General features: G+C 40.8%; 1 protein-coding gene across 3 annotated transcripts in view; it reads left to right on the top strand.

Moving 5' to 3' along the window:
- The window catches only part of ERCC6L2 (ERCC excision repair 6 like 2), a gene marked incomplete at its 3' end in the record, with an annotated part of 234,477 nt that overhangs the window by 34,930 nt on the left and 185,600 nt on the right, over positions 1–13,947 (top strand). For all 3 annotated transcript variants that reach the window (XR_014711759.1, XM_084629081.1, XM_084629082.1), the window contains exon 11: positions 3,355–3,474. Coding sequence is in view for 2 of the 3 variants with exons in the window: in XM_084629081.1 (XP_084485207.1) it covers positions 3,355–3,474 (120 nt within the window). The remainder of the gene's footprint in view (positions 1–3,354; positions 3,475–13,947) is intronic.

The raw sequence follows: 13,947 nt of genomic DNA, 5'->3' as shown, positions 1-13,947 counted from the left end.
ATCGCACCTGGAGCTGCAGCTAGCCAGAGATGTCAAGAGTAACAAGAAGGGTTTCTTCAGGTATGTTGGCAACAAGAAGAAAGCCAAGGAATGTGTGGGCCCCTTACTGAATGAGGGAGGCAACCTAGTGACAGAGGATGTGGAAAAAGCTAATGTACTCAATGCTTTTTTTGCCTCTGTTTTCACTAACAAGGTCAGCTCCCAGACTGCTGCGCTGGGCATCACAAAATGCGGAAGAGATGGCCAGCCCTCTGTGGAGATAGAGGCGGTTAGGGACTATTTAGAAAAGCTGGACGTGCACAAGTCCATGGGGCCGGACGAGTTGCATCCGAGAGTGCTGAAGGAATTGGCGGCTGTGATTGCAGAGCCACTGGCCATTATCTTTGAAAACTCGTGGCGAACCGGGGAAGTCCCGGATGACTGGAAAAAGGCTAATGTAGTGCCATTCTTTAAAAAAGGGAAGAAGGAAGATCCTGGGAACTACAGGCCAGTCAGCCTCACCTCAGTCCCTGGAAAAATCATGGAGCAGGTCCTCAAAGAATCAATCCTGAAGCACTTGCATGAGAGGAAAGTGATCAGGAACAGCCAGCATGGATTCACCAAGGGAAGGTCATGCCTGACTAATCTAATCGCCTTTTATGATGAGATTACTGGTTCTGTGGATGAAGGGAAAGCAGTGGATGTATTGTTTCTTGACTTTAGCAAAGCTTTTGACACGGTCTCCCATAGTATTCTTGTCAGCAAGTTAAGGAAGTATGGGCTGGATGAATGCACTATAAGGTGGGTAGAAAGCTGGCTAAATTGTCGGGCTCAACGGGTAGTGATCAATGGCTCCATGTCTAGTTGGCAGCCGGTATCAAGTGGAGTGCCCCAAGGGTCAGTCCTGGGGCCGGTTTTATTCAATATCTTCATAAATGATCTGGAGGATGGTGTGGATTGCACTCTCAGCAAATTTGCGGATGATACTAAACTGGGAGGAGTGGTAGATACGCTGGAGGGGAGGGATAGGATACAGAAGGACCTAGACCAATTGGAAGATTGGGCCAAAAGGAATCTGATGAGGTTCAATAAGGATAAGTGCAGGGTCCTGCACTTAGGACGGAAGAACCCAATGCACAGCTACAGACTAGGGACCGAATGGCTAGGCAGCAGTTCTGCAGAAAAGGACCTAGGGGTGACAGTGGACGAGAAGCTGGATATGAGTCAGCAGTGTGCCCTTGTTGCCAAGAAGGCCAATGGCATTTTGGGATGTATAAGTAGGGGCATAGCGAGCAGATCGAGGGACGTGATCGTTCCCCTCTATTCGACATTGGTGAGGCCTCATCTGGAGTACTGTGTCCAGTTTTGGGCCCCACACTACAAGAAGGATGTGGATAAATTGGAGAGAGTCCAGCGAAGGGCAACAAAAATGATTAGGGGACTGGAACACATGAGTTATGAGGAGAGGCTGAGGGAGCTGGGATTGTTTAGCCTGCAGAAGAGAAGAATGAGGGGGGATTTGATAGCTGCTTTCAACTACCTGAAAGGGGGTTCCAAAGAGGATGGCTCTAGACTGTTCTCAATGGTAGCAGATGACAGAACGAGGAGTAATGGTCTGAAGTTGCAGTGGGGGAGGTTTAGATTGGATATTAGGAAAAACTTTTTCACTAAGAGGGTGGTGAAACACTGGAATGCGTTACCTAGGGAGGTGGTAGAATCTCCTTCCTTAGAGGTTTTTAAGGTCAGGCTTGACAAAGCCCTGGCTGGGATGATTTAACTGGGAATTGGTCCTGCTTTGAGCAGGGGGTTGGACTAGATGACCTTCTGGGGTCCCTTCCAACCCTGATATTCTATGATTCTGTGATTCTATGAAATGTCCTTTAAATATTGTTTCTGTCTGGCGTGCTTTGGAAGAATAGGTTTCAGAGTAACAGCCGTGTTAGTCTGTCTTTGCAAAAAGAAAAGGAGTACTTGTGGCACCTTAGAGACTAACCAATTTATTTGAGCATAAGCTTTTGTGAGCTACAGCTCACTTGCGTCCGATGAAGTGAGCTGTAGCTCACGAAAGCTCATGCTCAAATAAATTGGTTAGTCTCTAAGGTGCCACAAATACGCCTTTCCTTTTTGGAAGAATAGTGTTCTTTGTTACGACAAAAAATTAAGAGTTCAAATGGTTTATGGAAATTACAGTGTGCTGTAGTGCTTGAAATAGTTACTGGTATGATATAGTAGAATAGAATTGCTGTATTATTTAATGGTGAATTCATTTCCCATGATTATTTACTGTATGTGTAGCAGTTGATACCTGTCTGATTACATCTGTACACAAAAGACTGATTTAAAATGTTGACAATTAGTGTCAGTAAGCAAACTGGAAAATCCAAGATACTTGGGCTCTAGTTCCATCAGTCAGTATTTTTGAGCCTGGCCCTGCAAGCTACCTAGCACCCTCACTCCCATTGAACTCAGTATCTCAGGATCAGTCTTAATGCTCTATTGTCATCTCCTCCCATTCCTGCCCATTGCTTCCCCCTACCCCCCCCCCCCATGAAATCGACCTCCCAATCTGTTTGCCCTCTCCTTACTGATATTGTTCCTAAGGAATCAACTCTTCTTTGGAGCCAGCAAGAAGTGAAGTTATACTTGTAGTAATACTGATTTAAAAACCTTTCTTAATCTTCCCTCTGTATTTCTCAGTGTCTTCTTGTTTGTCCTTTGGATTTTAAATTCTTTGGGACAGGATATTTGTGTTTTGACCAGCTCCAGCTTTGTTTGTACTAAACAAATAATAAAGTCTAAAAAGAAAGTGGGGGGAGAGGGTTTGCGAGCCAGTCTGCTGCCGTATCTTCCATTGTGGTACTTGAGATCAGAAAATTAATGATCCTCATAATCTTGAGAGGTTTGGGAACTTCTCCATTAGGGAAAGAAAATTTTGCAATGCTCTCTTTAATATACGCCGAAGTCCACCATTGGTATTTTTCCAAGTGAGGCAATGCACTTTTATTTTTCTTAATATGGGAGAGAGGACTATCTTGTGTTTTGGACAGACTCTAGTTACTAGAATTCTCATATTTAACCATGGGTTTCAGAGTAACAGCCGTGTTAGTCTGTATTCGCAAAAAGAAAAGGAGTACTGTAGCCTCTTATCCTTTAAGCTAAAACCTCAATTTTTTTCTTACTGTTGTCAGATGCTTTTGTACTGAGCACTTTTATAAATTTACTACTAATTCCAGCATCATCAAGAATGTGCTCTTTTAGCCTATTTCACTCTTTCACAGATTAATGCTGGACCAAATTATCTCTAATACTAAACTCCATGTTTCGTTTGTGGTGATCATATTTTCTGCCTTTTTTTTTTTTTTTTTTTTTTTACAGGAAGAGCATATCAAAAGGATATGCAACCAGGTATTTTCCGAGTTTCCAGATTTTGTACAGCTGAGCAAAGATGCAGCCTTTGAAACAATTTCTGATCCAAAGTACAGTGGGAAAATGAAGGTAAACATATTTGGAAAAAACAGTGTTACATAATTTTAGAGATTGTAGTATAGATGTGTTAGAAAATCTGCATCTACCATTTATCTAACCACTTTATAACTAATCCTTCTACCTGGATCATGAAAGTTACAGATTTAAAAGACCTAGATCACCATACTAATCCCTGGCAATGAAGGGTTATTCCTGATTAAAACATTTTCTAGTGCTTTGTCCATTCTAGTTCTTTGCAATGGTGTATCCAGTACTTCTCTTGGAAGACTCTGTAGTCAGGAAGCTTCTCTGCACCCCAATAGGAGTCTAAATTTTTACTTTTCATTCCATTACTCATAACTATAGTTGCTAGTTATATCTTCATAAATAATGTCACCACTTCTAGTGTTCAGTCTTTAAATATAATGGATTTATATCCATTTAGGTCTCCTGCCTATTGCCTTCTCTTACCCTAGCTATATATATTTAGCTCTTAAGACCTTTCCTCATCAGTCAGTTTTTTAGTCTCCTGGTTGCTTGAGTTATTCTTTTTCGGAATCTTTCTGAAAATGTATTGCCCAGAACTGGACTGATGTCTTATCTAACTAGAGTCACGTAGAGAAGGACCACTACCACCCTCCCCTTGATGTACTTGCCTGTGCAATCCATAAATGCATTGGCCTTTTTGCAGCTATATATACTGCAAAGTCATATTAAATTTGTTTTAACTATCATCCTTAGTTCTCTTCAGCATTACTGCTTCCCAGGGTTCTCCTTTTGTTTGAGCATCATTGTTTTCAGATTATTTTTTTTCCAGATTGCTTAAATTTTTCTAAGTTGAATCTCATTTTGTTTTCTGTATGTTTCTAATTTCTCTGGGCTTGTTGGGGTTCCCATCTCCTTTCATTTTAATATCAACTCTGGAGTTCTTTAGCATGCTGATTAATACCTCTTTCAGATGATTAAATCAATTCTAACACTGATCCTGAGGGTACCCCTCTAGGTGTATCTTCCTGACTTGATAATTGTAATCTATTACCTTTTTGTTTTTCTTCAGGTAGTGTCACTATGGGTGCTCCGTTTTGGAGGGGGTGGGGGTGCCCTGTGCATTTGGAGATTTTAGGTAGCAGTGCCTGTTCAACCTGCGCATATGCTCTGCTCAGCCTTGTGCTCTTTACCATGGGTATATACATCTGTGTGGGCGAACTGCCCTCAGTTCCTTCTCAATGATTTTGCCTGAGATGGAGCCTCAGGTGTGTCTGAGTTGAGCTTTCCTCCACTGTAGTTTCTCTCCCCCCATGGTTTCACTTAGCTTAGTTAGTTGTAGTAGTGTTGGTTAATAATAGTTAAAAGTAGTAAGGACCGTTGTCCTTTCAGGTTTTCTCTCATGTGGGGAACTTTATTTAGATTTCTAGAATGGTATGCCTGTCTCTCTCAGTTTTAAATGTTGCCTTTCGTGCCAGGAGTCTATCCTTCGTGCCAGGGGCCACTCCCAGTGCATCCATTTGCATGCTTTGGGGAGTCTGACTTTTGGGGGAAGTGTAATTTTTGTCTGGCGTTAAAATCAGGAACCAGAAAGAACTGGGAGATTAAATTGCATCTCCTCATGATGAACAGCTCCCTCCATTTGGCTTCTGACACAAGCCACGGAGACACCCCTGCCCTGCCATACACCTGTCTCTGAGCAAATAGAGCTCTTAAACCATTTCCACAAAACTTTCCCTTAGTGCTTCTAAGAGGAAAACTCGAATACTCTCAAAAAGTCATTAGAGAACAGAGCTCGGTTCCCAGGTAGGGAAACTATGTCAAAGAAACTGTGGTCGCAGATTGAGGCTGCTACTTTGGTATCTCCCCTCTACCCCCCACCCCTCCTCCAGTTCCTGACTCAATACCCACAAAGATGCGGGTCCTCAGGTACTGTAAGCAGCACTAACCCCAAAGAATGTAAGGATTCCAGCTCCAGAAGTTCATTAACATTGTCAGGGGATTGAGGCAACAAGGAGAAGAAGACTACCTCTTCTAAGTCAGTACCAATAGAATAAGCCAGGCTCTCCGTACCTACCATTGCAGCACTGCAGAAGATCAGAGTGTCATTTTGTGGACACACGCCTTGGAGCACATAAAGTCTGCAGTATTGTCTAGTTCCTCTGCCACAGTCATGGCTGCCACCTCGGTCAGTACCTCAGGAGTTAAATTTTCATGAGATGTCACAGTGTGAGATGCCTGACACCCCTTTGATAGAGACCTCTACGTCTCCAGATATTCACCTACTACTGATGGCATCACCATCTTTTTCTACCAGTGCTCCACTTCTACAAAGTCATGTTGAAGATGATGATAATGGGGATTTTTCATTGACTTCTCAAATGTTGCTTCAGGGCTCCACTCCTCACTATCAGACAAATATTTTTCTGGAGACTTCTAGGAAGATGGAACCTATTTGAGAAAGACACCCTCAAGCTCCATCCTGATGGTCTGATGGCACTCATGGGTGCTCCCACCTATTCCATATTGACCCCCTCAATGGCTGTACTGGATCCATGAGCAGCATACCACCAACAATTCTCTAGGACCCTTAGTATCACTCATTGCTCACAGAAGTAGAAAATTCCTCCCCATCCCCGCATTCCTCTACCTCTAGAAGGCCTGACCCACAAGAAGAGACTTTGGAGGAGCAGGAGGTGAGAACAGACAGAGATCACCCTGCTAACCAAATCTCTTCTTCATCCCCAGATGAAGCAGTCATGCCTCCTCCACCATCCCTGGCTGATGATTTTCAGACAGTTCCAGGACCTTGTTAAAAGCATAGCAGACCCATTACAAATACCACTTGAGGAGATTAAGGCGTCACGACATAAACTGCTAGATATTCTGCATACAACGTCATCTACCCAAATTTTACTACCTATTAATGAGGCTCTGCTGGATCCTGCAAAAAGTAATCTGGTATAACCCAGTGACAGTTCTACCCATCTGTAAAAGGGCTGATAAGAAATTTTATGTCCAATCTAAAGACTTGGAATTTCTATTTTCTCATCTCTCTCCCAACTCCTCCCTAGTTTTCGAGGCTATAAATGAACGTAGAAGGCAGCACTGTGTTAAATCAATGCCATACGGCAAAGATCAGAAGTGTCTTGTTTTATTTTGTTGCAGATCATATTCATCTGTGACTCTGCAGTTTAGGATCACCAACTATTGAAATATAATCACAGCTACTACTCAATACGTTTGTTGAGCATTTACCACTAGGGCAGAGGGACCAGTTTCAGGCAGTCCATTACAAAGGGTCACCTTCTTGCCAGAATATCTCTGAAGGCCTCTCTGGATGCCCCTGAAACAGCTGCTCGCTCTGTTTCTACAGTGGGTGTCATGAGAAAGGCCTCCTAGCTTCAACTCTCAAGATTTCCAAGAGAGGTCCAGAATACAGTTGAGGACCTTCCCTTCAACAGATTAAAATTGTTTGTGAAGAATACCGTCGAGTCTGTACATACTTTAAAAGATTCCAGGGCCACTTTGCTTTCTCTAGGAATTTACACAGCTGCTCATAAACGGACAGTTAGTAAGTCTCAGACAATGCAGAAATCTTGTCCTGTCTCCTGCTTCTAGAGCCCTTATGAACTCCAATGAATGAGGCAGATGTTCCAGAAGAAGAGTCTGTCTGCTGTACAGGCATCGATCTCTCAACCTTCATCGAAACACAAATTTTGATGGAGTAGTCAATGTTCTGAGTTCTCTCCCTTACTCCTTACCAGATGCAATGGTTCATGTGCCTTCGCTGCTTTGGGAACTGCCTTCCTCACTCCAGACAAGCTTTTGAGCATATTGCTGTGGACAAATGGGTTTTGGAGATCATATCAGCAGGATACTCCATCTGCTTTACTTCTCTCCCTCCTCCCTTCAATTCCCTCTGTCCCTCTTCAGGCATTTTCCCTCTCACAAGTATCTTCTAGAACAGGAAATAGACTTCTTCCTGAACGTAGGTACTATTGAACTAGTTCTTGTACAACACACAGGAAGGTGTTTTAGTCCAGGTGCTTATTGGTTTCAGAAAAGAACAGTGGATAGAGACCCATTCTAGATCTAAGGCTCCTAAACTGGCTCATGAAGATACAGCAATTCAAAATGGTAACACTTGCAGCAATAATACCATCATTGGACCCAGCGAATTGGTTCTCTGCTCTTGACCTACAAGATGCATATTTCCATCTAGCAGTTCACCCTTCCCACAGAAATTTCCTATGTTTTACTCTGTGTCAAAACTACTTTCAACACAGACTGCTTCTGTTTGGTCTGTCTTCTGCTCACAGAGTGTTTTTGATGGTTCTGTCAGTGATAGCAGCTTACCTTCTCAGAAAAGAAATCCTTATGTTCCCATATCTCGACAATTGGCAGTAAAAGGGATGCTCCTAAAGTGAAACCTCGTTCTGACCTTCTGAGTGGCCATTGTTATTTCGATGTCCCCCTTGACCCTGGTGCAAAGATTGGAGTTTATAGAAGCTTATCTTGATACGGTAGTGGCCAAACCCTATCTTCCTACTCACAGGTTTATAACCCTATCGAATTTAGTCACTACTGTCCAAATCAATTCCCAGACATCAGTCAAAAACTGTCTCCAATTATTGGGACATATGGCAGGTGTTACTTTTGTAATAAGCCACATGAGGTTGCACCTGCACTGCCTTTAGGGGTGGCTTGTTTATTCACCAAGCAAGCACAGCTTGAACAAACTACTCTCGGTTCCTTCTGTCATGAAGAAGTCCATCAAGTGGTGAAAAGACCCTCACAGTATTTGAACAGAAGTCCCCTTTGCTCAATGTCTTTAATGGTGATAATAACAGATGCATCCCAGTTGGGATGGGGGCACATCTCAACACTCACGCAACTCAGGACAGGTGGTCATTTTGGAAGACTACTCTACACATCAACTTCCTGGAACTCAGAGCAGTCAGGAATGCCTGTCTCCATTTTATGCCATTGATCGGAGCAAACATATGAAAATAGTGACCAACAATATATCATGCATGTTTTATATCGACAGTCAAAGGGGAGTGAGATCATCCTTCCTCTGTGCTGAAGCAGTCAAGACTCTGGAATTGGTGCATACAAAATCTCAGCAGCTTACTTACCAGGCATTTGAAACATCATGGCAGACGCCCTCCATGGAGACCTCTCTCAGAATCACAAATGGGAGGTAGATCCCATTGTAAGCAATCACATATTTAAGTGTTGGGGCATCTCGCGGATAGATCTGTTCATCATGGCCAGAAACAGGAAGTGCTTCCAGTTCTGCTTGAGAGGAGGACTGGGCCACAATTTCTTGGGAAATGCCTTTTTCCTTCATTGGATGTTGGATTTGTATGTATTTCCTCCAACTCCTCTAATATCCAAGGTGTTGATCAAGATAAGGAAGGACAAGGCCAGAGTTGTTGTGGTGGTTCTGACCAAGACAGACATCGTTTCCTTACCTCATCCAATGGCTGCTTGTCAACCAATCACCCTCCAGACCATCCCTCATCTTCTGTCTGAGGTTGCTGGTCAAGTTCTTCACCCCAACCTTAGGGTTCTTCAGCTCAAACCATGGCAGATTGATGGTTAACGGGACTAGAAACAGCCTGTTCTGAGGACGTAAGAAGAGAATTTATTTGTTATGTAGTAGAAAGCAGTGTACCCATAATGCTTACCGACAGAAGAGGATGAGATTCAGCCAGTGGTGTGACCTTTCACCTGTGTCATTTTCAGGCTGATATACTAGTTTGTATCCTGGAACTGAAGAAGATAGGTTTGTCTTTGAGTTCCATTAGGATACATTTGGCAGCCATTATGGCTTTCCATTTCCCAGTGGAGGGCTTTTCGGTGTTTGCACATCTGATGATGGTGAGGTTTCTCAAGGGGTTGGGGAATCTCTTTATACAAGTCAAAAATCCTGCTCTGGTTTGGGACCTCAACTTGGTGCTTAGCTGCCTTATGGGACATCCTTTTGAGCCAACAATGACCTCTTCTCTACTTGACATATCTATGAAAACAGCTTCATGGTAGCCATTAGTTATTTTGAAGACCGGGGGAGATAGGGGCTCTGATGGCATATCCCCTTCACATTATTCTTCGGGGACAAGGCCACATTGTGACCACATCCTAAATTCTTACTGAAGGTGTTGTTTGACTTCCACATCAGCCAGTCTATTCCTCTTGTAGTTTTTTCCCCTAAAACACACCTGAATAATAAGGATATGGTAATACATACGCTCAGGTGGGCATTAGCCTTTTACTTGGACAGGACTAAGCCAGTTAGAAAATCTTCCAGGTTGTTTGTGTCTACTGCGGACAGATCTAAGGGATATCCAGTTTCCAAACAAAGATTCTCTAGATGGATTTCAGGCTGCATTACCTTTTTGTTATCAGTCTCATGGTCTCAAACCTCCTTCTAGAGTACTGATCCATTCAATAAGATCTCTTTCTGCTTCAGTAGCCTTTCAAATAAATTGATTAGTCTCTAAGGTGCCACGAGTACTCCTACTCTGAAACCTTTCTTAAGAATGTTTCCATTGCTGAGATCTGTGGAGCTTCAACTTAGGCCTCCGTGCACACCTTTTCTGAACATTATGCAGTAACTCATGACTCAGCTTCTGATGCTGTGTTTGGCTGTACTCTACTGTCTTCGATCTTGGATCCAACTCAGCAGCCCCCCCCCCCCACTCCTTAGAGTGTGCTGCTCATTTCTAGCTGAAGTGAAGCACCCATAGGAATAGTACTCAAAGAAGGAGAGGTTATTCTGCCTGTATATTAACTGTAGTTCTTTGAGATGTGCGTCCTGATGGATGCTCCATCATTTTCCTTTTTGCTTCGGAGTTCTCTGCTATGGAGCTTTGTGATGGAGAAGAAACTGAGGGTGGTTTGCCCATGTAGTTCTGTATGGCCAGAGCAGAGCATGAGGCAGAGTAGAGTGCGTGTGCAGCTGAATGGGCACTGTTAACTAAGATCTCCGATCAAAGGCACATGTGGTGCATGTGTACTTCAAGTGGAGCATCCGTAGCAAGACACATCCCGAAAAACTAGTTACGTCACAGGATGAGTAACCTCTCCTTTTACAATCTTTTAGCTAATTTTCAATTCACATTAGTTTGCCTATATAGGTATGCAGTAGCATAGTAGAACAATATGTCCTGAACAGCATTCATTCTAAAACCTTAGGTTTAAATGTTCAGATGAAATGGAAAGTAGCTTGAAAGAGATCATTATTATATTTTGAATACTATACATAGGATTTATGTAGATTTGTTTGAGGTATTTAGTAAAGTTGCTGGGCAAAAACTAATTCACTCCTTGGCATAAATATTAAGGAGGTCTTTTCTTGCTCTGAGTGTTAATGGAAGAATAGATCCTAGTGAATTAGGTAGCATTCAGAATCCTGGGAGTCAACCAACTCTGGTTCTAATAAATATTGGGCTTTTCTGTTATCTATGGAAGTAGATGTGTAGTGGGTGTAGCTGCTTTTCTCAAGTATGGCTGTGAACCAATTTGATCTGCTATAAATGTTTGCTTTTAAGAGTGTCAAAATGAGATGAGGTAATTTTTGCTGTTGCTGAGCTGTCTAAATCTTTTTTGCTCTTTTTAAAGCTCTTTCTCCTGTCATTTTTCTAGAATGTCAGTTTGGCATGGCAAGAGAAGTGCCTAGTCTCAATGCTTTCAAGATAGGATAGTACTATATATTACTGTATATTAGAGGGAATGAGGGAAGTATGTCACACTTTAATGCTCCTAGCAATATTAATGATAAATGATATTAATGATAAAACAATGCAATGACAATAGTCTGGAATGCTAATTCTGGAAGAGAATGATTAATAGCAGGAAACAGAATGTGCTGCAAGTAGATCCTGTATAATATTCCCCTCACAATTCTTCACACCTGTTTTGTAACATTTCTTAGTCCTGAACCTCTATTTAGCAGAGACTCCTAGTTGTGCCAAAATCTGGGGACGGGGTGATGTCATGGAATTTATTTTCACTTATGAACAAATTCAGGATTTGAAGCCAGGTTTACAGAAGGAAGAGCCTAGAGCATAACCACATTGTGTTTTCAAGCCCCCTAATTCCCGTTTTTAACATGATAATCTGAGCTAACTTTTTCCCTGAAATAGCTTTATATTGTGGATGAATATTTTGTCACTATAAATTTTGGGCAATACTTGAAAAGAAAGTAGTAATATAATAGCCAATTAAATATAGGTGGTTAGATTATGTAGTGGATTTGTGTATTAGCTTTCAAGTGTGGAATTTAATTCACACTAATTTAAGATGCAAATAAAAAATTATTCTGTTCTCATTCTAATCTCTGATATTTCAATCTGACCACATTGTAACATTGTCAAACCTCCCATTTATCACACCAAGTGGAATTGAGTTGCATTGTGGTAAGTGTGTGTGTGTGTAAGTTTACATCAGCCATCTTTCTAGGTGGTCCATTCCTGAAAGTCCCTTACTTTCTTGAGTAACAAATCCACTTGCACACATAGTAGAAGGGAAAGATTATTTATTGAAAATACTGTTTTTATGGAATGATCCTCAGTTTAGTTGACTTTCTCATTCCTGTTTTTCTCCACTAATGCATCATAACAATAGAAAACCCATTTCAGTGAGAGTCTTATTGCTTATTTATCTGTGAATTGTATCTTGGTTGGACCACAAGGCATTTATTTATTTAGAAACTGAGTTTAATAAAATAAAAGTGAAGATCAAATCATAAATGAACTTTTAGCACATCCTATGTTAGTCTTCAGTTTGGAGTCCATACAGTATGAGAAATTTAGGTTTCAGTTAATGTAGCCTGCAATATTGTGTGTACACTTGATTTCATTAATGTGAGTAAAAATGTAAAGAAAGGAGAATTAATTTTTAAAAATATATTGGAATCGTGACATGTTCTGCCCCTCTTTCATTTCAGCAGGAAAACTACTTTTTTTCAAAGTACCAAGAACACTGCATAACATAAAAGATTGAGATCGGGACAAGATGGCTAATTAAAGATTTATAGGTTGGAAAGGACTTGAAAGATTTTTATTTTGGCTACTAAGAAACTTCAAGCCTTCGATGAAAATTAGATTTGCTTTCTAATCCCCTTCAAGCTAAGGAGAAGGGTAGTTCCATTAAAACTATGATTCTTACAGATATTAAAAGTTCTCATAGTATTCTTTTACATTAAAGATCTTAAATTACTAATATTGTAATGAATATGAAATAAAATACATTTAATAAAACGTATAATGTTCCATGAGGAATTTGTGAAACCAAGGACCACAACACTGATTTGAAAGAGAAGTAGCTAGTTTGAAAAGCCATTGTTTCTTTTTGAGTAAACAGAACTGAAGATTTTAAATATTAATAGAGGATCTAATATTCATATAATTAGAATCTCAAAAGACAACACTAGTATACAGGAGTTTTTGACCTTATCATTTATTGCAGAGATGTGATAGTGATGTTGGGTTTGAGTTGGTGATAGCTAGCTGGTGTTTCCAGTATCATCAGAGGAAAACAAATAACCAGAATATTTATTGTGAAAATTTAAAAGAAATTTAAGAAGGAATCTTTCTATTCAGAAAGTAGGTAACTACAGAAATCAGACTTCCAAAACAAGCAGATATTCTTGTAAACTCACTTGAATGTGAAGAACTTCATTAAAAGAAGAGAGTGGAATATATTTTATGACTACAAGAATGATACCACTTATCTGTCTGGCACCTGGTGAAACTTCCATTTATGTTGAAAAAAATGACACTTCTCTGAGAGATGTGGATCAAATATTCCTTCTTTAGAACCTGACTAAAGAAATCCTAATTTTAAGATTACTTTCACAGACAAAAGTCATGAATTCATTACTTTAAGATATAATCAGCTTGAAAAGCTCCTTTGGATCCTTACATTTAAAGTTCTTTTTTTTTAAATGATTACCCTTGGAAAATAATTCCTTTGCCGAGTGGGAAATCTGCCCTTCACTTTGACTGGTTCTCTCAGTCAGAAAGTTTGAGTGATTTTTGTCTGTTTTAACTTACATTTTTGGCTTCAAATTTTCTTAGTAAAATAAAGCATATTTAATGTGCCCTTTTCTTAAAGTGTATCATAAGGCAAGCTGGGGAGTTGGATCTATAGGGTACAAGCACGTTTTGGCAGTAGTCACTTGAAACCTAGTAGTTTTCTTCCCCCTGGCCATTAGAGGGAAAATAGGAAAAACAGTGATCTTGTGTTAGTTTTTCCTTTGCTTGACTGCTTCATAGAATTTTTCCTTTGTTTTGTTTTACTGCTACTGTATTGGGCCGTTTTGCTAAAACATGCTTTGAAGAGATCCTAGTAGATTACTGTTATTCAGTCCTCCATCATGCCTGGTTGTTTCTGATGGTAATGATCTGACGTCACTGCAGAAACCTGCTTAATGACTGTTTTCATTTTAACCCACTTAAGCGCATGGTTGCAATGTCTAAGCTTAAAAAAGTATATCTGAGGGTCAGT

The sequence above is a fragment of the Lepidochelys olivacea genome (genome assembly GCF_965140295.1).
Source record: "Lepidochelys olivacea isolate rLepOli2 genome assembly, chromosome: 5".
In the NCBI taxonomy this organism is placed as follows: domain Eukaryota; kingdom Metazoa; phylum Chordata; order Testudines; family Cheloniidae; genus Lepidochelys; species Lepidochelys olivacea.
The sequence above is the reverse complement of the archived record's forward strand: the minus strand, read 5'-3'. Positions and strand labels throughout refer to the sequence as shown.